At 40.4% G+C, this 25,200-nt stretch overlaps 2 protein-coding genes across 2 annotated transcripts; one reads left to right on the plus strand and one right to left on the minus strand.

Annotated features, from left to right (window-relative positions):
* Window positions 1-17,737: 17,737 nt before the first annotated feature.
* On the plus strand, window positions 17,738-18,050 carry LOC120237713 (40S ribosomal protein S21-like). Its single transcript, XM_039241119.1, has one exon. It carries the CDS (start codon window positions 17,738-17,740, stop codon window positions 17,987-17,989), a length of 252 nt encoding a protein of 83 aa, XP_039097050.1. The 3' UTR covers window positions 17,990-18,050.
* Window positions 18,051-22,349: 4,299 nt separating this feature from the next.
* Window positions 22,350-22,662, minus strand: LOC120237680 (40S ribosomal protein S21-like). The gene has a single exon (XM_039241074.1). It carries the CDS (start codon window positions 22,660-22,662, stop codon window positions 22,411-22,413), a length of 252 nt encoding a protein of 83 aa, XP_039097005.1. The 3' UTR covers window positions 22,350-22,410.
* Window positions 22,663-25,200: the final 2,538 nt, after the last annotated feature.

A 25,200-nucleotide genomic window follows, 5' to 3' on the forward strand; every position in this document is an offset into this window, starting at 1 on the left:
GAGGCACAGAATCAGAAGTAGGCTCCAGGCTATAAGCTAGCTGTCAGCACAGAGCCCGACGCGGGGCTCTAACTCACAAACTGTGTGATCATGACCCGAGCTGAAGTCAGATGCTTAACTGACTGAGCCACCCAGGCGCCCCAATAATCACTTTTTCTTAAGTTGCTACCATAATTTTCTGCCAGCATGCAGGACAAAGAACGAGATCTCTTTCAGTTGTAGCCAATGCGGCCCACCCTTACTAGTTACATCATCATCTTCTTGGGAGTCATTTAACTGCTTTTTTGCCCTGTAACAACACACGTCGAATGTTCAGGGAAACCAAATAGGTAGATAGCATTTTGAATCCACTATGGATTCCAGACAAACCTGTGGTTTTTCTCTGCCTTGAAATCTGATTCAAACTTAAAGTCAGTTACTTTTCTCAAGGTAAAGAAAGAAGGTTTGGGTGAACACATCACTGTTTGCTATTGCTGAAAGCACCACCTGCCCACCTGATCTTTTATGGGAAGAAAGAAAGAAAGAAAGAGAGAGAGAGAGAGAGAGAGAGAGAAAGAAAGAAAGAAAGAGAGAAAGAAAGAAAGAAAGGAGGAAAGAAAGAAAGAAAGAAAGAAAGAAAGAAAGAAAGAAAGGAAGGAAGGAAGGAAGGAAGGAGGAAGGAAAGGAAGGAAGGAAGGAAGGAAGGAAGGAAGGAAGGAAGGAAGGAAGGAAGGAGGAAGGAAAGGAAAAAGAAGCTATTATATAAACTCAGGAAGAAAGAGTCCGAGAGATCTGGAAAAAGTGGGCTCTGTGGAACCATAGCCTTGGCTCACATCCTATTGTAATATCTTTTCCAAGCATTATCTTCTAACTGTAGCTTTGCCTGCCTATTTTCCAGTTTGTCCTGAGATACGGCAATAATCATGTACAGACACACAGTATGTACAGGGATCCTGCCAGCCAATCAGAATAATAATATGAAGATTTATGAATACATGTTCCTATGAGGTCATCTACAGCAAAATGAAATAGAGAACTTAGTCACTTATAAAGGTACTTTCAAAAATGGCTTTGCTACAATTATCTTGATATTTAGCCATCTATTGATTAGTGGCAAGGGGGTGTGTGTTTGAACTCCAAATAAAAGCCTTAATGTTTTACTACCTTTCCACAAGTGTAAATTTGGCCTGAATTTCAGTGTACTGATAAACTGAAATAGAGATGGATATATATGTATATATCACATATACTAATTGTGTAAATGATAAGCAGATTAGTAATATAGCAGCTACCATGATCATATGATCACAGAAAAGCACAGGCTCAAGTTCAAGTAACAGAACAATGTGCAATTGATGCGTCATTTCTTCAGGATGTTATCACATCAGAAATTAACTCCCACATATAATAAAAATACTAACATAGTAAATATTTTTACAAACCAACTGAAGAAATAAAATCCACTTTCATTAAACTAAACCCTTAACATAGAAAAAAGTCATAACAACTATTTTAAATTATCCTTCAAAGAGACATCTTCCTTTTAGAGAATTAGGCTCTTTCACTCAGGCAGTAAAACAATGTAAATCTTTATCTGCGATAAAGAAAATCCTCAAGCTTCTACATCCTGGAATTTCAGCGGGTCACTTTTTCCATAAGAAAAGTTTTACCAACCATATGTAGCTATCTGATCACTGTTGTGAAATCCCACTCAACACAATTTAGTGTTTTAGGGCTATTTATAGAAGTCCTGCTATGTGAACATTTTTAGCCTGTACTATGTCAGCCTGGTAATTTTCATGCAAGTAAGATAACAATTTGTTCTAGCCTCCAAAATGGGACTGACATCAAAAGTGTCCTTCACATTGGAGTACTTGTGACTGAAGAACTTCTAGCAAAAGCAGTAAAAATGGTGGCAATAGCATGTCTGAAGTGGTGGTGCTGATGGGGGGAGGGAGAGTGGCTCTTCCTGACCCTTGTAATGCAACCGTAGGTCATTGTTGAGTGATGGTGAGGGAGAAAGCATCTAGGCTTCAAGCTAATCTCTGCCCTGACATGGGGATTTTGCTAACCTCAGGGAATCTGAGTTGTTGTTTCTAACGGTAATGCCATTATAGATCCCAACCTATTTTTCTAGCACCAACTTCCACTATTCCCTAACGTTTCGATCACATTGGACTACATGCTGTACCCCAGATTCCTTTATTGCCCTTGCCTATAGTCCTGAAAAAGTTCTCAGAAGAGTAGGGTCCAAGATTAACACAGAAGTTAAGAGAGTAGTACTTAATCATCGTGGTTTAGAGCAGCTGAGATAGAGAAGCCTAGCCGAAGCCCCTATAGACAGCCCTAAGAAATCTATAAATGAATCTGAGGAGGATGAGAGTAAGATAGACAACAGAATTGTTAAGACTGCTCACCTTATTTTATGCCCATGAAGCAACAAGCCAAATGAAACATAAATTATTTTCAGTGTTTGGAGACTGCATTGAAGTATGTTTAAGGAATCTGGAAGTGAAAGGTATCTAAAGGTCATCTTGTAGTTCATTGTACAACCAGCACATAATGAATCACAGAGGAAAAATTCAAAGTCGCCTTAAAGAGAATGGCTCCTAACGCTACAAGACTTTGAAAGGGATAAAACGTACTGTCATATCTGATAAGACAAGAGTTCAACAGAATGGGGATGGTTAGCCACAGAGGCAGGAAAGCGGAAGCATCACAGAAAACTGTCGGCAGCCTTTATCCAAGCCCTTATGGAGAGAGAATACCTTGATTGAACGAGTCAACTTGTCAGTCCCAGTTGTCAGGAATACTATTACTACGTATGTTCTACACGTGCTAACTTCCCAACTTCTTAAAAATACCATGTAGCGCTGTTTTGTTCAAGGTTCTTTTGTTGCAAATGGCAGACGAGAACCCTAACTAGCTTAAGAGAGAAAGAGGAGCTTTATGAGAGAACAGGGAGGTTTCCAGAAAGAGTAAAACTGCTGAGCCTCTGAAGGACCTGGAAGAAGGAGCCGGCAGGCACTGCTCCAGGTTCTCTCTCGTGCCTATGGCCCTGGCTTCTGCTTCTCTGGGGGCAAATCTGCTTCATCATCACCCCTCTTCCTCTCTCTGCAGACCAGCCACAACTGGTTCTGATAGCACATGGACAGGCATCCTTACTCTATAGTGACAGCGCTCCAGTCCAAAGTTTCCATCACTTCATTCAAGCCAACAGACCAGACTGGATGGAATCTCTGAGTCTAAAATGCAAATTCCTGGGTGAGAAAATCTGATTTGCTCCACCTAAATAAGGAGTCTATCCCTCACCCATTTTTCTGTGCACGGTGGTACCGGGTAATAACATAAAAACACCGATCCTAGAGGCCCACATTTATGGAAGATGGAAGTGAGTGGAAAAGGAAAAGTAGTTATTCTAAGGGGAAGTGACCTGCTAAGACATCCCAAAAAGTAGCTTATTTTATAGCTATGGACCATTATTATCCCCATTTTACAGATGAGAAGATGAAGGCATTTGAGCTGAAGAAATTTGCCCAAGGTCACAGAGCTTGTCAGTGGCAGTCTCAGAATTTGAAGCCAAGTCTGTCTGAAGTCTTAATCACCATGTTGTAATGCATCTCTAAATGCTACTCATCAAACAAACATCTTATTTGATGCACCTTCTTATGAAGGAGTACCTACAGGCATGTGGTGATTATACAGACTCTGTATTTTTCAATTCTTGGGATGATTATGGTTCTCATGTAAACTAATAAGTTGGCATTCTGGTTCATGTGTTATTATTATGAGTTTGGGTAATGTCAGTCCAGTCCTAATAAATAGATCTATTCTTAGTATGTTGATAAAATTGGATTTCAGAACCTATTAAGACTAGGATTTGCTCTGTCTCTTGAAAATAAATAGAACATTTTTAAAAAAGGGGGTGGAGGTGGTGGCACCTAGGTGGCTCAGCTTGTTGAGCGTCTGACTTCAGCTCAGGTCATGAACACCCAGTTTGTGGGTTCAAGCCCCGTGTTGGGCTCTGTGCTGACAGCTCAGAGCCTGGAGTCTGCTTTGGATTCTGTATCTCCCTCTGTCTCTGTCCCTCCCCTGCTCATGCTCTGTCTCTCACTGTCTCTCAAAAATAAATTTAAAAAAAAGGCTAGGATTGAATCCCTTAATAATGATGACTGTGATGGTTGTAAATTCCACCATTTGAGTAATGAACATTCCTTGCAAGTTTCTTGAAGGACAGTTGCTGGCCCTTCTGTCATGACAATTCTCTTCTTATCAAATGAAACATTTTGATTTCTACGATTGAATTTCTTTATCTACTAGGTCCTAACAACAATAAGATGCTATGTTTCTGTTTACAAACTGGGGAGTTTCTATTTTCCATTCATCTGTGCATTCTACAATTACTAGCAATACCAATTGTATGCCACACAATGTGCTAGGTACTGTGAGTGCAGCGAAGGACACAGGCATGGCCTTTGCCCTCAGGTTGCCTGTAGTGTAGACTAGCTTAGAATTTGAGGCAAGTAAAATTTCTGCTAATAGATTTTGGGAGGAGAATGAGAATAAAGGGAAAAAGTAGTAAATGGAAAAGAGATATGTGGGCTTTTTCCCACAGGAGAGATGAAGAAAACAGAGTAGAGAAGAAGAGAAATCCGAGGTTGATTCAAAAATAACCCAGAGATAGATTTCATGAGTGCTTATTAATATATTAATCATGGGAGCAACATCTTCCATCTCACATTCCTCTGGAAAAAAGAAGTACACTGTGACAGAAATAACCCAAATCAAGGCAGTCGTGGCTGAAGAGCAGCTACCAGCAGCAACAGCTGATGAACTAGATGATATGATTATGAGCTTTCTGACATGTCGACAAGTTTGCTACCTCGTCAAAGGTCAATCGAAGAATATATAAAATTGCAATGGAATTTGATTCAATCGATAGATCCATATGAGATCCAACATGCTTAACCAACCTTAACGCTGTTATGTTTTTGTCTATCCTAAAAGCAAATTCAGATTCTCTACGAGCCATGTTTTTCCCCTGTGACAGGAACAAGTTTGGCATGTTCAAAGAAGAGTAGGAAGTCCAAGTTGCCAAATCAGAGTGGAGAGAGGGAGAGTTATATGGATGAGGTCAGAGAAGTGGGCCAGGTCATTAGGGCCTTGTAAACACGGATAAAGACTGAGTTTGTAATCTTAGATGCAGTGCAAAACTATTGTAGGGCTTGACACTGATGAATGACATGATCTGAATGACCAATTAGAAAAGATCATTGTGTAAGGGCAAGAATTGAAGCAGGGAGACCTGTGAGAAGAATACTGCAAAAGATTGGAGGAGAGATTATGCTATCCTGGACTTGAGTGTGAACAATGGAGGTGGTGAGATTTCATTAGATCCTGGAAATGCGCTGGTGATACTTGCTGAAGGCTTGAATATGATGAAAACAACAGAGTCTAGGATGATTCGCAGGTCAGTGGAGTGAAAGGTAAGTGCCAATTATTGAGAAGGGGAATACATGGAAAGGAGCAGGGTTGGGGAAAGAAACTAATAATTTAAGTTGGATTTTTAAAAAAGACACATAGGGGCACCTGGGTGGCTCAGTCGGTTAACCATCCAACTTCAGCTCAGGTCATGATCCTGCAGTTTGTGATTTCGAGCCCCACATCAGGCTCTGTGCTGACAGCACAGAACCTGGAGTCTGCTTGAGATTCTGTGTCTCCTTCTCTCTCTGCCCACCCTCCCCCCAAATGAATAAACATTAAAACAATAAAAAGACACCAAATATACATATAAGGGGCATTATCAAGTTGGAGCTGGAATAGAAGTCTGGATCTCAGGGGAGTAGTTAGAGCCAGAGAGATAAATTGAGAAGCTTCAGTGCATAAATGGTGTTTAAGGCCATGAGCACAAAGATCATAGATGATTTTTAAAGATTTGTTTGTTTATTTGTTTGTTTTGAGAGAGCACATTTGCAAGTGGGGGAGGGGCAGAAAGAGAGGGAGAGAGAGAATCCCAAGCAGGCTCATTGTCAGAGCTCATTGTCTGACAGGGAGTTCAATCCCATGAACCGTGAGATCATGACCTGAGCTAAAATCAAGAGTTGGACACCCAACCAGCTGAGCCACCCAGGCACCCGAGATGATTCTTTTTTTTTTTTTTTTTAAGCCAATGACTAAGCCCTGATGTGGCCTGGCCAGTGAAGCAGGAGAAGCCGAAAAGATATGTGGTCTGGAAGCTAAGTGAAGAAATGTTTAAGGAAGTAAAGACCATCAGATGAAATTCTATTAAGAGGGCATGCAAGGTGAGAATTGAGATATGACCACTGGATTTGGCAAGATAGAGTTCATTATTTGATCTTGACAAGAGTGTTCTTGGAGGAATAGTCAGAGCAAATGCTGGAAAAGGAATGAGTTGAATTGAAAATGCAAGGTGACAAGTGGAGACAGTAATAATAGATGATATTTAATGGACTATTACAATAAAAAAGAGTAGGAAAATGTGACATTAGTTGAAGGGGATAAGGATATTAGAGAGAATTTTTATCTTGCTTATGTGCTGATGGGAATGATTAAGAAGAGAAGGAAAAATTATGGATGCAGAGGGGAGAGAGGACATTACTTGATTGAAATCATTGCTGGACAGGGGTGCCTGTGTGGCTCAGTCAGTTAAGCATCCAACTCTTGGTGTCAGGTCAGATCATGATCTCACAGTTGCCAAGTTTGAGCCCTGCATTGGGTTCCTCACTGACCGCTCGGAGCCTGCTTGGGATTCTCTCTCTCTTCCTCTCTCTGTTTCTCTCTGCCTCTCCCCAGCTTGCTTGCTTACTCTCTTTATCAAAATAAAAACACTTAGGGGTGCCTGGGTCACTCAGTCTGTTAAGCGTCTGACTTCAGCTCAGGTCATGATCTCACGGTCCATGAGTTTGAGCCCCGCATCAGGTTCTGTGCTGACAGCTCAGAGCCTGGACCCTACTTCGGATTCTGTGTCTCCCTCTCTCTCCGTTCCTCCCCCACTCATGCTCTATCTCTCTCTGTCTCTCAAGAATGAATAAATGTTAAAAAAAAAAAATAGAAAAAAAACTTAAAAAAAAAAAGAAATCATTTGTGGGCCAAAAGTGCAGGATCTGAAACACAGAGGGAAATGTTGTCTTCAGACGGGAGCACTGGGGTTATGCAGGATAACAGAAGGGAAGGCAAAGTGCATAGATACAAATGCAGGTAGATCGAGTGACTTAATGAAGAAAAATCAGGCAATTTTCTTCCAATTGCTTCTATTTTCTGAAATTAGAAGAGTGGTCATTATTGCCCACTGGGATGGCTCAGTCGGTTGAACGTCTGACTCTTGATTTTTGCTCAGGTTATAATCTCATGGTTCATGAGTTCGAGCCTGGCTTTGGGCTCAGTGAGGAGCCTCCTGGGATTCTCTTTCTCCCTCTCTCTCTGCCCTGCCCCACTAGCATGCATGTTCTTTCTCTCTCAATATAAACAGATAAACTTAAAAAAAAACAAGAGTGGTCATTATCTAAAAGTGAGAAGTGGAGTGGGGATGTTTGAGGTTTAAAGGTGGAAGAGAAGTTGTGAAATCACTATCTAGGGAAGTGGGGAAGCCCAGGGAATTGTAAAAAGACTACTGAACAGGGTAAGACTGACCAGAATTTTATGGTGAAAAAAGTTTTGGAGAGCAATCAACATGCTTGTATATTGTTCTCGAGCCATATTCAATGATCAGTGCTGATGTGAAGTAAAGGGTTATGTTTAAGGGAGGGTTGGGTTTTTCTGGTGAGTAAAATGGAAAGTAGGAGGGACATGACAGCTGCGGATATATGCACTAGACCTGATTACAGTAAGCCAGATCAAGAGAAAAGACAATAACACAAGTAGAAAAACGGACAGTGAAAACGTGATAGACCAAAGATTGTCTGCTCCAAAGCGGTTGGTTGGGGGTGGTCATCATGGTACAGCTAGAAAGAGAAGAGACGATTGATCATAAGAGTATGGAATACCAGAAATAAAGAATTTTCTAAGATGATAAAGTGATGTGGTAGAAAGGAGTTCTCTAAGGCATATGACCACAACAGCATTTTGCTGAAATGTAGTGAAGGAAAATAATATTGAAAGTGGGAAGATTAAGGGACTTAACAGCTAGGGAATACGTGGAGATATACACGGATACACCAATACTTTTTGTGCATGCTGAAGTCACCCAGCACAGAAGTATAGTATGAGGTGGTGGTAGAGAGAAAGAACAGAATCTAAAATCTTCTTTGACTAAGGAAGTTAGCAAAGGGGAATGGATGAGTCAACAAGAAGGGTTAGTGGTCTAACAGCATATGCTTCAAAGAAGCTGAGTTGGTGGTGGGGGTAGTAGTAGTTGTTATTATTGTTCTGGGAGGAAGATGATAAAAATACCTAAAAGCAGCAATAAGAAACACAGACATCACCCTTATATCCTCTGTAAGTGAGATATGAGAGAAAGCACAGCTACACTTGAAGTGTCTTCAAAGGCTAGCCAAACCCCAGTGAAGGAAAGAGCAACCATAAATTCCAACGCACATAGTGGAAGGGTTTGGCTGTTTGGGGAGGAGTGGGAGAATGATTCATATCAGCGGGGGTACTAAACTCTATGAATGAAAATGAATGGTCCCAGGGCTTGGACTTCTGTTTGTATGCTGAAGAGGATAAGGCATTTGGCATACTGGGATTAATTCTGATGGTCACTTAAGAGACGGTGGATATCATTCTTCATTGTAGCCTCTGCTTCGTGCCTGATTTCTTACTAACACTTTGTAGGAGAGGGGCAGGTGGGATCATGATCGCCAAGAAGGCACAGTTTTATGACCCTTCCTTCGATCCTGCTGAAGGTGGGAGAGTAGGGAGAGGGATCATTTTACCAAGGCCAATGAGTTCTCATGGCCACATCTAAATCCTCAGAGCCTTTCTACAGATAAATTCTAGTAAGGGATCAAGAACACATTCTCTTGGAAAAGTTCCTTCCTTCAGTGTCCAAAGGCATGTGCTGTGGCTCCTAGGCATATCCATCAATAGCTTAATCAGTTCTACTGAACTCTGCTTACCCTATGAATCCTTTAGTATTGAGATGGAAAGGCATGATCTAGGAATGGCATTGGCCTTTCCTACAGGACACCAGTGAAAATTGGTGTGATGTACTGGTTCTATTCTGAAGGACTTACATTACTTTTTAAAAAGTCTCCTAAATCCCTTTAATTTCATGATAAAAAAAATAGCATATATGGGACATTGAGATGGTTCTTAAGTTTCTGACTCAAGATTTTGGCTCAGGTCATAAATCTTATGGTTCATGAGATCCGAGTTTGGGATTCTCTCTCTCTCTCTCTCTCTCTCTCTGTCCCTCCTGCATGCACGCACTCTCTCTCTCTCTCAGGATAAATAAACTCAAAAAAATAGTATCCATGAAAATAATAACTGTTTAAAGTATATTATTTCTTTTTGATAGTTGCTATCTTACTTTTATTTCAAACACATATTAACAGTGACCTTTGGTCTGGGTATAGTTTAAAAATACAAAGCAGCATAATGCAAAATAAATTAGCAACGGTATTGAAAAAAAGAAAAGACAAACAAGAGAAAACCTAGAGGCTGCTAGGTGTTTATCCAACAATGATCTGTTCTGGATAAATAAGAGGACAAGAGTTCAAAGAATTGAAACTCACGTCCCAACAAGCTAAAAGCTATTAAAAGAGCCTGAGTAATAGCCATTCACCCCTACTCCAACACCACTTAACACAAATTCATGACACAGAATGCCATTTGAAACAATGGGTGTTTTGTTCTAAAATTTCAAGTCCAAGGTGTTAATTCTTACTACTGGAGTTTGGAATGCCCAGATGGTTGGGCTCAACAAGATATTCAACACGCCTGAGTCTTGTTGGGACACAACCTAAGGTTAACGCAGGTGGTCAAAGCAGACAGTTTTAAAACACAACTGTGGTTATGATGATTGTGAGGAAGTTAATGAAAGTTAAATGCGAAAATAAAGTGGACAGACAGGTGAAAAGTAGGATTTGATTGAAAGGACTTGAAGTAGAAAGGTTCCATAAAAGTTTAAAAACAGGACTCTCGTAGGCTCAAGCTTTTCCGTTTGTACAACTCCACCTATGTACATTGTGTAGTCATTACTCCCTTTGAGTAAAGCCTCTTCTTCAGCCTTTTTTCCTACCCAAGTCCTTTCCCAAAGCTGCTGCCAAAATCAACTTCCTCTGTTGCCCTTCTGACAATGTCACTCCCTTCCTAAAATTCCCTTTAATGGCTTTGCTGGTCTCTGTGCGAACAGGAGACTTCTTGCCCTGAATTTAGGACAAACACATTATTCCTGCCCAGATTTATTTAAGGCTCTTATTTTTTTTTTTAAACAAATCCACATGGCACTTTCCTTTCTATGTAGATTATATTTCAGCTTCTCAGCCTTTCAATGCTTATTAATGTTTAGATGGTAAACATTCAACTCAGTTTTGCCTAATGAGAGTTCCTCATTTTATCTTAGCCTCCACCCGAACACAAATACATACACACTGAAACTCTCTAGTGCTATTTGCCTTGTTCCAATTTCTCTTGAAATTTGATTGTTCTCATAAGAACTACACAAATAGTCATCTGCACTGAACATTTTTGTCCAACAAAAACCAAACAACATAAAAAATAAAATACTTCTAAAACTTGAAAATAATATTGCGGAATTTCCCTAAGGAATAAACAGATTTTTCAGAATGAGTCATAGGAAAAAATATCTAATAGTATTATCATGGGCAACTTCTAGGAAAGGGTTCTGAAACACCACCAACACTATGTCCTTTTTCTCCTTTATTATTATTCGTTTTTTAACCTAGAAGACCTAAATTCAAGTCCCAGTTTGGTTATTTGCAAATTCCTTTATTTTTGTCATCTAATCTTTTTGAGCACCACCTTCTTGTTTGTAAAGTGGAAATAACAGTATCTATAGGATCGTTTCTGACAATTCAATAGCATTTGTAAATAGGCATTGTAAAGTAAAAAGAGCTACACAAATAGAGATATTACTATTATTTCCTTCAAATTTTCCCTTTTGACTAAGAACTTACCCAGGATTTCCCCCTTCCCACACATTTTTATCTGGAGACAAATCTGGTAGCGTAGATACAAACCTGCCTTCTAAATGGGAAACTGCACTAAATCTTCCAGAGATACTGAATGTTGTTGCTGATAATTTCTTCTATCATTATTGTATTTTATAGGACACCAGATTCATTTTTTCACTATTATGACTTTTAAAACATAGAAAGTATATATAGGAAAATAAAATTTATCAGTAAGCTCATATCCAAAAAAAGCAACTATTAAAGTTTTGGTGGGGCACCTGGGTGGCTCAGTTGTTTATGCTCAGGTCATCATCTCAGGGTTCATGAGTTCAAGCCTTGCATTGGGCAGGCTCTGTGCTGACAGTGCAGAGCTTGCTTGGGATTCTCTCTCCCTCCCTCTCTCTCTGCCCCTCCCTCTCTTGTTCTCTCTCTTTCTCAAAATTAATAAATAAACTTTAAAATAATTAAAAATAGGGGACCTAGGTGGCTCAGTTGGTTAAGTGTCTAACTTCTATTCAGGTCATGATCTCACAGTTTGTGGGGTCAAGCCTGGTGTCAGGCTCTCTGTTGATAGCTCAGAGCCTGGAGCCTGCTTCGTATTCTGTATCTCCCTCTTTTTTTCTGTTCCTCCCCTGCTCATGCCCTTTCTGTCTCTCTCTCAAAAATGAATAAACACTGGGGCACCTGGGTGGCTCAGTCGGTTGAGCATCCGACCTCAGCTTGGGTCATGATCTCGCGGTTCATGGGTTTGAGCCCCACATTGGGCTCTGTGCTGACAGCCAGCTCAGAGCCTGGAGGCTGCTTCGGATTCTGTGTCTCCTCTCTCTGGCCCTCCCCTGCTCACACTGTCTCTGTCTCTCTCAGAAATAAATTAAAAAAAAAAAAAAGAATAAACATTTTAAAAATTAAAAATAAATTAAAAAATAAAAATAAATACAATTTTGGTGTGTTTATCTCATATGTTTTTCTAATGTATATGTATAACTTGTTTTTTGAATTTTTAAATGTTTATTTATTTATTTTTGAGGGAGAGAGAGAGCACTAGTGGGGGAAGGGCAGAAAGAGAGGGAGACAGGATCCAAAGCAGACTCTGTGCTGACAGCAGAGAGCCTGATGCGGGGCTTGAACTCACAAGTCGGGAGACCTGAGCTGAAGTCAGCCACTTAACCAACTGAACCACCCAGGCACTCCTGCATACATGTAACCTTTATGGGAATATTTGCTATGTGGCAGATGCTTTACATTAATGTCTAAATTATTTTTTATAACCACCTTGTGAGAATCTTCTACATTTCACAGATGAGAAATCATTTTAGAGAGATAATCTTGCTACAGGTCATATAACTTATCGTGAAGCACTCCATTAGTCTCTCTGCAATACTATGATTCTACTGTGTCATTTGTGTGACACCATTTTTATTCACCGTAAAATACTGACCATCACCCTATGTTATTACATATTCATTAAAAACATGATTTTTAATAAACTTTTGTTATTTGGATAAGTCATTATTTAATTTTCCCCCCCATTATGGAACATTTATGTTATTTCCAATTTTTTGCTATCATATTAATTCTTAGTGATAAATAGTATGCTCAGTACCCAAAATTTTGTTACATAGGGAGATTTATCATTTAGAAGGTAAAGATCTCCTGCATGCTATTCTCCAAAGAGAAACTCTACCCCTCCTTTTTTGTTTTTTTGGGTTTTTTTGAGATAATCACTTCTAACAATTTTGTATATATTCTTCCAGGATTGTTTTCTTTCTTTCTTCCTTCCTTTCTTTCTTTCTTTTTCTTTTTTCTTTTTTTTTAAGTTTATTATTTTTTAGAGAGAGACAGAGTACAAGCAGGGAAGGGGCAGAGAGAGAAGGAGACACAGAATTTGAAGCAGGCTCCAGGCTCTGAGCTGTCAGCACAGAGCCCAATGCAGGGCTTGAACTCACAAACCCTAAGATCATGACCTGAGCCGAAGTCAGACGCTTAACCGACTGACTCACTCAGTCATCCCTCTTTGTTTTTATTTTATTTAATTTTTTAAAACTTTTTTTAATATTTTATTTATTTCTGAGAGAGAAAAAGAGACAGTGTGAGCAGGGGAGGGTCAGAGAGAGGGAGATACAGAATCTGAAGCAGGCTCCAGTCTCCGAGCTAGCTGTCAGCACGGAGCCCGATGCGGGGCTCGAACCCACGACCCGTGAGATCATGACCTGAAGCCGAAGTCAGATGCTTAACCGACTGAGCCACCCAGACGCCCCTATTTTATTTAATTTTTGACAAAAAAAAAAAAAGGAAGAATCCTATATGTGCTTTGCATCTTGTTGCTGTTGTTTGTCTTTGCAATATCTCACGGGCACATTTCCATCCCAGTCCAAGTGTTCATCACAGCAAGAATTAGATACCTGTTCAAACCAAATTACATTAAAAAGGGATTTCTTTTTTGCTCATGTAACTGCAAAGTCCACAGGTAGATTGGTTCCTCATGTGCAGCTGGGTTCAAGTAGGAGGCTAAAGATAGCCTCAAGCATCCTTCTCTCTCTCTTCCATTCTGTTCTCTGCCATCCTCTGCAGCGGCTTCCTTCCCAGGCAGGTACCAGCAGCATAGCAACCCAGGTGGTGGGAGTGAGCCTCTTTCCCAGTACATTCCACCACAATTCCAAGAGTAGCCAATCATCAGCCCAGCTTGCGTTGTGGGCTCAGAGCTAGCGTATCAGCCTCAGCCTCACCACACTAACTGACAGTGAGCAACACTGGATTTCACAAAGGAAAATCAGGGCACTGCCTATTTTCAAAAGACGGAAGGTAAGGTCAGCAGGTCAGCAGGTGCAACAATAGGTGTTTTCTACAATGGGTAGATCTGTCTCACAACATGTGAAAGTTTATTTTTTAACTTGGTGACCGGGTCATAATTTGTTTAATCTATTAATGAGCAGTTCTATTCTTTTTTTAAAAAAATTTACTTATTTATTTTGAGAGAGAGAGAGAGAGTGTGTGTGTGTGCACACAAGAACATGTGCAGAGGAGGGGCAGAGACAGAGGGATAGAGAGAGAATCCCAAGCAGGCCTTGCCCAGCCAGTGTGGAGCCTAACATGGTACTCAAACTCATGAACCGTGAGATCATGGCCTGAGCTGAAATCAAGAGTTAGACGCTTAGCCAACTGAGCCACCCACACGCCCTGAGCAGTTCTATTCTTATCAAATAGTCTAATATATTTTATACTTACATTGTCTGATTTTTACATTTTAAGCACCTTCAATACTCAACTGACTTCATATTTGGTACATAATGTATCACTCCTGACTTTGGCAGTGTCTCACATGGAAATGAATGTAAGATGTGTTATGGCCTGATTTGCATACCCCCCAAAATATGTGCAAGTCCCAACCCCTAGTACCTCAGAAAGTGGCTTTATTTGGAAATAGGGTCCTTACAGTGGTAATCAAGATAAAATGAGGTCATTGGGGTGGACTCTAATCCAGTCTGACTGGTGTCCTCAGGGAAAGGGGAAATTTGGACACAGACAGACACAGGGGGAGGCCACGTAGAGACACAGGGACAAGATAGCCATGTGACTGGCACAATGCATCTACAAGCCAAGAAACACCTTGGATTGCTGGCAAACACTGAAAGCCAGTGGGGACCCTGCTGACACCCTGATCTCACACTTCTAGCCTCCAGAATGGTGTGACACTAAGTTTCTGGTTTTAAGCCACCCAATTTTTGGTACTCTTTTATGGCATCCTTAGGAAACGAAAACGTCAGTGCTTACCTTTCTTGGAGGACTTTACTTCAAAATGTCAGTGAAGTGCAAACAGAAACAACAAAGAGATTGTTCCTTCATACCTAAAAGATTGACAACAATTAGAAAGCCTGGGGATGCCTAAGTAGCTCAGTAGGTTAAGCATCAGACTTTGGCTCAGGTCATGACCTCGCACTCTGTGAGTTCGAGGCCCGTGTCGGGCTCTGTGCTGACAGTTCAGAGCCTGGAGCTGCTTCGGATTCTGTGTCTCCCTCTCTCTCTGCCCCTCCACTGCTTGCACTCTGTCTCTCTTTCTCAAAAATAAATAATCATTAATTTTTTTTTTTTTTAATTAGAAAGCTGGGTAAGCCAGGAGTTGATGGGGATGTGGGAACAGACACATGAAATTCCATGCACCAAGGCAGAAGCATGGCTGGAACAGCCATTCTGGAGGGTGATCTGGCAGCACTCAATCCAATAAAGAATAGGCATATCCCTTCTCCTGCTGGGTACAGAAATTCCAAAGAATTTCCACAAAGGTCCACAACTGGGTGTTCATGGAGGTTTGTTGTGTCACTAGTGGTGGTGAGAAATTTGAAGTAGTCCGTGTGCCCATGCCCGGGTGAGTGGACGCAAAGGTAAAATGTGGTGGATATACACCATTAGAAAACAACCGGTTATATATACTTAAGCAACATGGATGGATTTTGGAAACATGGTACTGGATTTGGAAAAACAACAACCAGAATTTATGTCAATGTGAAATACACACAACTGACACAGCCAGGGTTGAGAACCCGCTGTACACAGACGCCACAACAGAACACCAGGAGACATATCTTTTCAGCACAAATAGCAACAAAGAGGCAGGGTAAACAATTTGACTCCTTGTATGGCTCACAGTATGATTTATTTTGGTTGGATTTGAAAAGTGACATCTATAAGATTTATCAGAAATCTCCCTTGTTTCTTTTATCAAAGTTTGTCTGTATATCCATGTATGTTTCATTTGCAGTTATTTAGAAGAAAAATTACATCATTTAAACTGAAGTGGTGAGAAATTTTAGTTTTTTATTACACGGGTGTGTGGATGATGCTGGGTTTACAGACAAATGATCTCTAGGGAAAACAATATCCTTGACTTTTAAAACTGGAACCATGCACATGTGATTCATTCACAGTTTAATGTTTGGCTTTGTCATTTGCCATTTACATTTGGAAAAATATTTGAAAGAAAGTAATCAATTCTTATTGCTTTGATTAGAACACTGTCACCTTTGAACCTTACATTTGCCTGGTTTTCATTCTTTCCTTAAATTACTTTTATTTAGTTTCAGAGATCATGCCCCCTTACCCCACCTGAGAGAGAGAGGGAGAGAGAGAATCTCAAGCAGGATCTGTGCTGTCAGCATAGAGCCCAATGTGGGGCTTGACCTTATGAACTGTGAGATCATGAATGGAGCTAAAGTTGAGTCAGATGCTTAACTGACTGAGCCACCGAGGTGCCTCAATCAGAATCTACTTTCAAAAACAAATACCCTGGTGATTCTTAGGCACTTTAAAGTTTTAGAGGCATTAAAGCATGCGTAATATTCAAATCCTAGCTCTGTCACTTATTGGCTATGTGACCTTGAATAAATTATTCAACTTCTCTGTGCCTCAAATTCCTCATTTGGAATAATGAATGCAGAATAATAATAGTAAAGTGAGGATAATAATAGTACCTACCATCTATAGAGTTGTGAGGATTTCCTATGATACTGCATTAAAATGTTTAGAACAGGGGCGCCTGAGTGGCACAGTCTGTTAAGCGTCTGACTTCAGTTCAGGTCATGATCTCTCTGCCTGTGGGTTCAAGCCCCGCATCGGGATCTGTGCTGACAGCTAGCTCAGAGCCTGGAGCTTGATTCAGATTCTGTGTCTCCCTCTCTCTCTGACCCTTCCCTCCTTACACTGTCTCCCTCTCTCTCTCAGAAATAAATGTAAAAAACATTAAAAAAATAAAATAAAATGTTTAGAACAGTGCCTGACTCATAGTAAATGCACAACAAATAATGTTAGTTATTATTAATCACCTTTTCTTTGTAAGTAATACTCCTTGATCTCCTCTATCCATCATTTTAATTAATGGTTCTCAGTTGCCTCTCTAGCATGCTGCAGGCTAGTCCCAGCAGAATCAACTGGAAGATATTTTTAAAAATATTTTTATTTATTTCTAGGAGAGAGAGAGAGAGAGAGAGAGCGTGAGCAGGGGAGGGTCAGAGAGAGAGGGTGATACAGACTCTGAAATTGGCTCCAGGCTCTGAGCTGGCAGTCAGCACAGAGCCCGACGCGGGGCTCGAACCCACAAACCACGAGATCATGACCTAAGCGAAAGTCGGACGCTTAACTTACTAAGCCACCCAGGCGCCCCTCAACTGGAAGATTTAAAAAGTGTTATGGCTCCCTGTCTCATTTCTGAAGATTCTGATTCAGTAGGTTTAGTGAGGGATTCCACAGAATCTATATTTTTAAAGTCCCCTGAGGTGATCTAATGCTCAAAATCTTTGGTTGGAAATCACTGCTTTAAATATTGGTGCATTTAAATGTGAACATCCTACTAATTCACTGCTATGACATAACGAACTGATAACTATAGCCCAGATTGTTTGCCAAACTTCACACCAATGTATCTGGCCACCTCCCACTTGGGTATCTTATAGACAGTGTCAAATCCCCATGTCCAAAACCGAGCCCTCCATCAGATGTCTCCCCTCCTCCACCATCTTCTCTGTCAGTCAGTGGTTCTACCATTGATACAATCACCAAGCCCAGAAACCCGGGGGTCATTCCTGTCCTCTTCCTCTTTAACTTAATATTTTTAAAACTGATTCAAGAGTTTCTGTGCTCACTCTGGTGGCAGGAGCAGCAGATGTGCCCAGAACATGCAGAATGAGGCCAACCAGTTGGTGGACCCACACACGGCACGGAAATGCTCCCTCAGCAACAGCATCATGGGCGCCGAGGACCACGCGTCCATCCAGAGGAACATGGCAGAGTGCGACAAGGTAACGGGCAGGTTCAACAGCCAGTTTAAAACCTATGCTATCTGTGGGGCCATTTGCAGGATGGGTGAGTCAGGTGACTCCATCCTCCGACTGGCCAAGGCCAATGACATCATTTCAAAGAACTTCTGACTGGAGAGGATAATGGATGTGGAATATTTGCCGTTAAAAAAAAAAAAAAAAAACAGGAAAAGCCCAAAGAGAGAGAAGTGAGGGGTGGAGGCAGGGAGAGGGAGGGAGAGGGAGGGAGGAAGGAAGGTTGATTCAAGAGCCAAGTACTTTCTGAGATGGAAGCAGGTTTCCAGGTATCCAGAAGCCAGAAGTTTGCAGGCTGGAAATCTAAAGTATTATTACCTTCAGGCCAGTTTCCCTATATCAACTTAAAATTGACCAAGAGACAAACACAGCATTTACCTATTTGTCTACGTAGGAAATGAGAATTTTCACGTTCTGACAACGTTACATCATAGAATTTAAAAAGCTTGCTGACCCAGGATATGAAGCCATAGGAAATTAGTCCTGGCTGCATGTTTACATACTCTGAAAATTCTGTCCACTGTTTTTCTCAGTGTTCACTCCTGCAGCTTTTTCATATGCCTTTTTGATAACCCTTACCACACCACCGTTATTTGCCTGTTTCACCCACAATACTGTTCCTTGCAAGAAAAGGGACCCCCCCCAATCACATGTTCACATCAACAGTGTCATGTATACTAGGTTAAAAAATGTTTAGTTATATAACTAAAGCAATGTGTGTCTATAATAGAAAAGTGTTCCAATATTCCTTGAAAGGGCCCTTAATAGATGCAATTAGAAACTGCAGACTCATCAAAACATCTACCTGCTTACCTGCATTGGTGCCCGTAGATTCTGTCTTGCCTCCTGGTACTCGAGATCTTCTGCCTGAGCTCCATCGAGGACCAGCCCTGCACTTGTGAAGTAGATCCGATCCTCTCTCATTTACTCAAGGACATCCCTCAGCAATCCTACCCATTCTGTCCCACATCCTTGGTTTGCCTTCACTGTTGAGTAACTTCCCATCAGTTTATAAATGCCCTATAATTCTCATACCTTTAACAACAGACTCTACAAAACTTCTCTTGACCCCATCCTCCCCATTTATTGGCTCATTTACGGCAAAACCCCTTGAAAGAATTGTCTATAATTCTGTTTCCAATTCCTGTCCTCCTAAGCTCTCTCAGACCTACTGCAAGCACGTTTTTACCCGTACTTTTCCATGGCGAATGGTTTTGTAAACTCCCCATGACCACCATGTTACTAAACTGATTTTTCATTTTTCAGTCCTTGCATTAGTTGATCTAAAACATTGGACACAGTTGATCACTTCTTATTTAAAAGCTTTCTTCACTTGGTTCCAAAATATCTCACTTTTACATTTTTTCTTTTATTGGCCTCTCTTTCCCAGTCCCTTTTCTTGACCCCTTCTCATCTCTGTGCCTTCTAAATTTTGGGGTGCATTTGGATTCAGATCTTGGACATCGCAATGGTCACTTCCTTGGTAATCTCATCCCGGTTTCTAGGTTTTAAATACTCTCTCTACTCTGGTAACATCCAACTTTAGATTTCTAGTACAGCCCTCTTCCTCTGGCACCCTCAACTCCTACATCTGTGTACGTATACCTAATTGGCATCTCAGGCTATACATTCACCAAACCAAATCCTGGCCTCCAACTCTACAGCAGGAAAAAAGAACCTCTTATTTTCAATCTTCTCCATCTCACTTGAAGGCTGTCTCTCTTTCCAGTTAATTAGGCTAAAATCTTTGAAGGCACTTTGTCTCCTTTTCATCTAACACTCTATGCACAATCTCTTGGAAATCCTATCAGTTCTATTTTCAAAGCATATCTATAATCTGATCCCTTCTCCCCAGACCCACCACTACCACCCTTGCCCACACCACCCATCCTCTCTTTCCTGAATTCTCACATGAGTCTTCTAACTGATATCCCTATATTGCTTCATTTTAGTCTTAACAGAGCAGCCATAGTGATCTTTGTAAAACCCTATTCAGGTGTTACTCCTCAGAATCCTCCAGTGGCTTCTCATTGCTCTCCAACAAAGGACAAAGTCCTTACAATGGCATATAAGGCCCTGTGATCTTTCTCCACTTCCCTTCCAGATGTCATATTCTTCTACTGTTTCCCTTACCACATGCCAGCAACACTGCTCTTGCATTCTCTGAAGCAGGCCAGGAGGAGCCCATCTTAGGGTCTCTGTAAGTGTCCCCTCCTCTGGGTGAGACATCTGAGTGCCCTTGCATATCTGCATAATTCAGTCTCTCATCTACTTCAGATCTTTGGTGTAATGTCATCTTCTTCATGAGCTTTTCTTTCTTTTTCTTTTTTTTAATTAAAAAAATTTTTTTTTAATTTCTGAGATCAGATTTGAATTTCAGAGAAACCACTATCAGCTGTGTATGTAACAGATTAAATTTGAGGCAAGCTGAGCAGCTACATTAATTGAGCTGTTTTGATAGTTTAACGAAGAAAAGATGAAGACTTGAACTAGGATGGTTGCAGTGGTGACAAAGACAGGAGAGAGGATTTCTAAAATAATGAAAAACTATTTTTAGGGGCGCCTGGATGGCATAGTCAATGAAGCATCTGACTCTTGATTTGGGCTTGGGTCATGATCTCAATGTTGGCGAGACAGAGCCCCACATCAGGCTCTGCGCTGACAGCGTGGAGCCTGCTAGGGATTCTCCCACTCTATCTCTCTCTACGCCTCCCCCACTCACACTCTTTCTCTCTCTCAAAATAAATAAATAGACATTGTTAAATGTATTTTATTACATTATTCAACTTTATTAATTAGACATTATTATTTTCTAATATTTTAATTTTTTAAATAATCTCCACATTCAATGTGGGGCTCAAACTCACAACTCCAAGATCAAGAGTCACATGCTATACCAACCAAGCCTGCTAGGCACCCTTTAGTTAGGCATTATGAACTAAATAGGAAAGTTAAAGAAGATCTGATCTTATTTGGTTTGGTGAATGTATAGCCTGAGATGCCAATTAGGTATACGTACACAGATGTAGGAGTTGAGGGTGCCAGAGGAAGAGGGCTGTACTAGAAATCTAAAGTTGGATGTTACCAGAGTAGAGAGAGTATTTAAAACCTAGAAACCGGGATGAGATTACCAAGGAAGTGACCATTGCGATGTCCAAGATCTGAATCCAAATGCACCCCAAAATTTAGAAGGCACAGAGATGAGAAGGGGCCAAGAAAAGGGACTGGGAAAGAGAGGCCAATAAAAGAAAAAATGTAAAAGTGAGATATTTTGGAACCAAGTGAAGAAAGCATTTAAATAAGAAGTGATCAACTGTGTCCAATGATTTAGATCAACTAATGCAAGGACTGAAAAATGAAAAATCAGTTTAGTAACATGGTGGTCATGGGGAGTTTACAAAACCATTCGCCATGGAAAAGTACGGGTAAAAACGTGCTTGCAGTAGGTCTGAGAGAGCTTAGGAGGACAGGAATTGGAAACAGAATTATAGACAATTCTTTCAAGGGGTTTTGCCGTAAATGAGCCAATAAATGGGGAGGATGGGGTCAAGAGAAGTTTTGTAGAGTCTGTTGTTAAAGGTATGAGAATTATAGGGCATTTATAAACTGATGGGAAGTTACTCAACAGTGAAGGCAAACCAAGGATGTGGGACAGAATGGGTAGGATTGCTGAGGGATGTCCTTGAGTAAATGAGAGAGGATCGGATCTACTTCACAAGTGCAGGGCTGGTCCTCGATGGAGCTCAGGCAGAAGATCTCGAGTACCAGGAGGCAAGACAGAATCTACGGGCACCAATGCAGGTAAGCAGGTAGATGTTTTGATGAGTCTGCAGTTTCTAATTGCATCTATTAAGGGCCCTTTCAAGGAATATTGGAACACTTTTCTATTATAGACACACATTGCTTTAGTTATATAACTAAACATTTTTTAACCTAGTATACATGACACTGTTGATGTGAACATGTGATTGGGGGGGTCCCTTTTCTTGCAAGGAACAGTATTGTGGGTGAAACAGGCAAATAACGGTGGTGTGGTAAGGGTTATCAAAAAGGCATATGAAAAAGCTGCAGGAGTGAACACTGAGAAAAACAGTGGACAGAATTTTCAGAGTATGTAAACATGCAGCCAGGACTAATTTCCTATGGCTTCATATCCTGGGTCAGCAAGCTTTTTAAATTCTATGATGTAACGTTGTCAGAACGTGAAAATTCTCATTTCCTACGTAGACAAATAGGTAAATGCTGTGTTTGTCTCTTGGTCAATTTTAAGTTGATATAGGGAAACTGGCCTGAAGGTAATAATACTTTAGATTTCCAGCCTGCAAACTTCTGGCTTCTGGATACCTGGAAACCTGCTTCCATCTCAGAAAGTACTTGGCTCTTGAATCAACCTTCCTTCCTCCCTCCCTCTCCCTCCCTCTCCCTGCCTCCACCCCTCACTTCTCTCTCTTTGGGCTTTTCCTGTTTTTTTTTTTTTTTTTTAACGGCAAATATTCCACATCCATTATCCTCTCCAGTCAGAAGTTCTTTGAAATGATGTCATTGGCCTTGGCCAGTCGGAGGATGGAGTCACCAGACTCACCCATCCTGCAAATGGCCCCACAGATAGCATAGGTATTAAACTGGCTGTTGAACCTGCCCGTTACCTTGTCGCACTCAGCCATGTTCCTCTGGATGGACGCGTGGTCCTCGGCGCCCATGATGCTGTTGCTGAGGGAGCATTTCCGTGCCGTGTGAGGGTCCACCAACTGGTTGGCCTCATTCTGCATGTTCTGGGCACATCTGCTGCTCCTGCCACCAGAGTGAGCACAGAAACTCTTGAATCAGTTTTAAAAACATTGTTTTCCATGTGATACTTTTTCGCAAGAGGCGCTCATGAAAAATTACATATTTACGGTGGCTTAAATTTTAAACATTGGGTGGGAGTTCTAAAAGGATATATTAGTTTAAACTTTCAGAGAACAATATTTTAAGACCCTAGGAGTCATTATTATAAAACGAATTGTTCTGTGTTTTTCCAATCTCATACAAAATAACTTTTAAAACTGAGAGTGGCATGTAGGCCCCAGCTGCAAAAATTCAAAATAAAAAAAAAAAAATCAAAATCAGCTACATGCAGCTGCATTCTGTTTCCCCTCATTCGTCTAACAGCTTTTAGTGGGTTCTGTAAGTGACGTTCGAGAAGGCACAGCAGATGTGCAAGATGGCTCCTGCCATCTAAAGTGGGGCAGATGGTCCTCTGATTGACTGACAGCCTGAGGAGCAACAGCAGCAAGGGTCATCTCCTGTGGAGGGTTCCCCCCTCCTCCTTCCTGCTTCTGCCTGCAAATGACACTTTCATACAAGAAAGTAAAGCAGGGGATGGCCAAGGAGAGAAAGTCTTTTTCTTCAAATACACATTGCAGTGAAAATATTCTCAGCAACAGAGCCACTTAGCTGTGGAAAAAATTCTCCTTCTCTAACCTTTGACAAAGAGCTGACTGTTGGCATAGTTATAACAAAGGAGACAAGTTTGTGTTTGAATGCAGTACTCAGGATACTGGAGATAGAGCTGAGATTAATGAAAGAACAAAGAAATAATATAATTGGGATTTATTAGCCTCCAAACAGCATTGACGAGAACTGGAGTATTTCATCATTGAAAGCTCTATAGTACCCTTCAAAATAAAGTGCTTGTTTTAAATTTTATTTATTTATTTATTTATTTGCTTGTTTTAAATTTTAATTAGAAAGCTGGACAAAGTATTTGAGTTGTTAACGAGGAATTAATAGTCTAGGCTACATCACCTGTATGCTTAATTCCTTCCTAGTATCTCAAATCCTTAAAAAAATAAATAAAAACAAGAACAAAAACAAAAACAACTCATACTGATTACATGTAAACTAAATGCCAGACCCTGTGCTAGGTGCTTCTTGTAACTTAATATGATTTAGGATCTCAGAGATATTAATTGACTTTTTTTACATTCATTATCAGTATAGACCCTAACATAAACCCCTAATTTTTTTGATGTTTCTCTTCATCTCTTCTGCTGTAAAAGGGAGAGCAAGTACAAAATGTGCCCCAGGAAAATATGTCCAAGCATAATTTCAGATGCATACTACGATCCCAAGGTTCCTGAATACCTTCAAACCAGCTCTAGAAGAAATTTGCATAGTCATAGATGCAAGATTTCTCTGTAGAAGAGACTCAGCAATGGTAATATGTTTGCAAGGACGAGCTGGGGGGTGGTAAATGGTCTTGAAACTTTTGCCGGAAACTAAAGCACAAGAAGCACTTTGCTGTGATAAAAATCTGAAAACTATAGTGGACCTTATACGTGAAGAAATCTAGACTTTACTCCTGAGGCTTGTGGACTAAACTGGGTTCTGACAATGTAAGGAACAATCACCTGGTTACCTTCTTTCACTCTTACCTGTTGTTTCTTCTGCTCTTTGTAAAACCCTTAGATTCCTACTCCAATGGCTAAGAGGAATCAAACTATGGAACTTGCCTGTAGCTCGGAACCCAAAGCAACCCCAAAACTCTGTTATCTTTCCTTTCATTTCCCAAAACCTCCATTTTCATGATGACAAAGTCTTTGGCGGTATTGGTGTAAAGCCACCAAGTATGAAATATTTACATTGCGCAGTCTGGTCAATGTCATAGTCTTCCTGCTCTCCCACACAGATGACTTTACATGCAACTGTGCTTTCACAACGTGGTGACTGTCAGGTCTTTGAGAGCCTTAACTTTATACCTATCTGACTGTCTTCACTCTTTTCCTACTTCAATTCCATTGTCTATCATTTCAGACATTCTCTTCTCAATTTCTTCAACTTCCTTGTCTTTCCGTCACAAATATATAAACAGGTATTTTCTACCTTTTATTACTTTCTACCTCCTTGTTTCAAAGGATGAGTCACTCCTTCTCCCATTTATACTTATCCATCAACCTATTCACTATCCCCTTTCTTCTCAGAAATTCTATACATGTCCCAACTTTACATCATGGAAAACATAGAAAAATGACAATATTTGTGCTATTCACTAGAATAAACTGAAGGGGATTGAGGCATCTATACAGGATATATATATACATCTATGTATATATATAGTATATATAGTAAATATATACACACACATCTATTTGTGTTTTTGGGTATATATTTATTATGGTATAATTGTGATAAAATACAAAATACAAGGGGAGAGAAGAAAATAAAATATAGACTCTATTTGAATAAATATTAAATTATATAAAATCTCCAAACAATATCTTCTAAACTTGAACTTGCTTCTCTAAATGTAAATTTTATTTTATTTT

The sequence above is a fragment of the Hyaena hyaena genome, unplaced genomic scaffold (assembly GCF_003009895.1).
Source record: "Hyaena hyaena isolate Hyena2069 unplaced genomic scaffold, ASM300989v1 scaffold_187, whole genome shotgun sequence".
Classification (NCBI taxonomy): domain Eukaryota; kingdom Metazoa; phylum Chordata; class Mammalia; order Carnivora; family Hyaenidae; genus Hyaena; species Hyaena hyaena.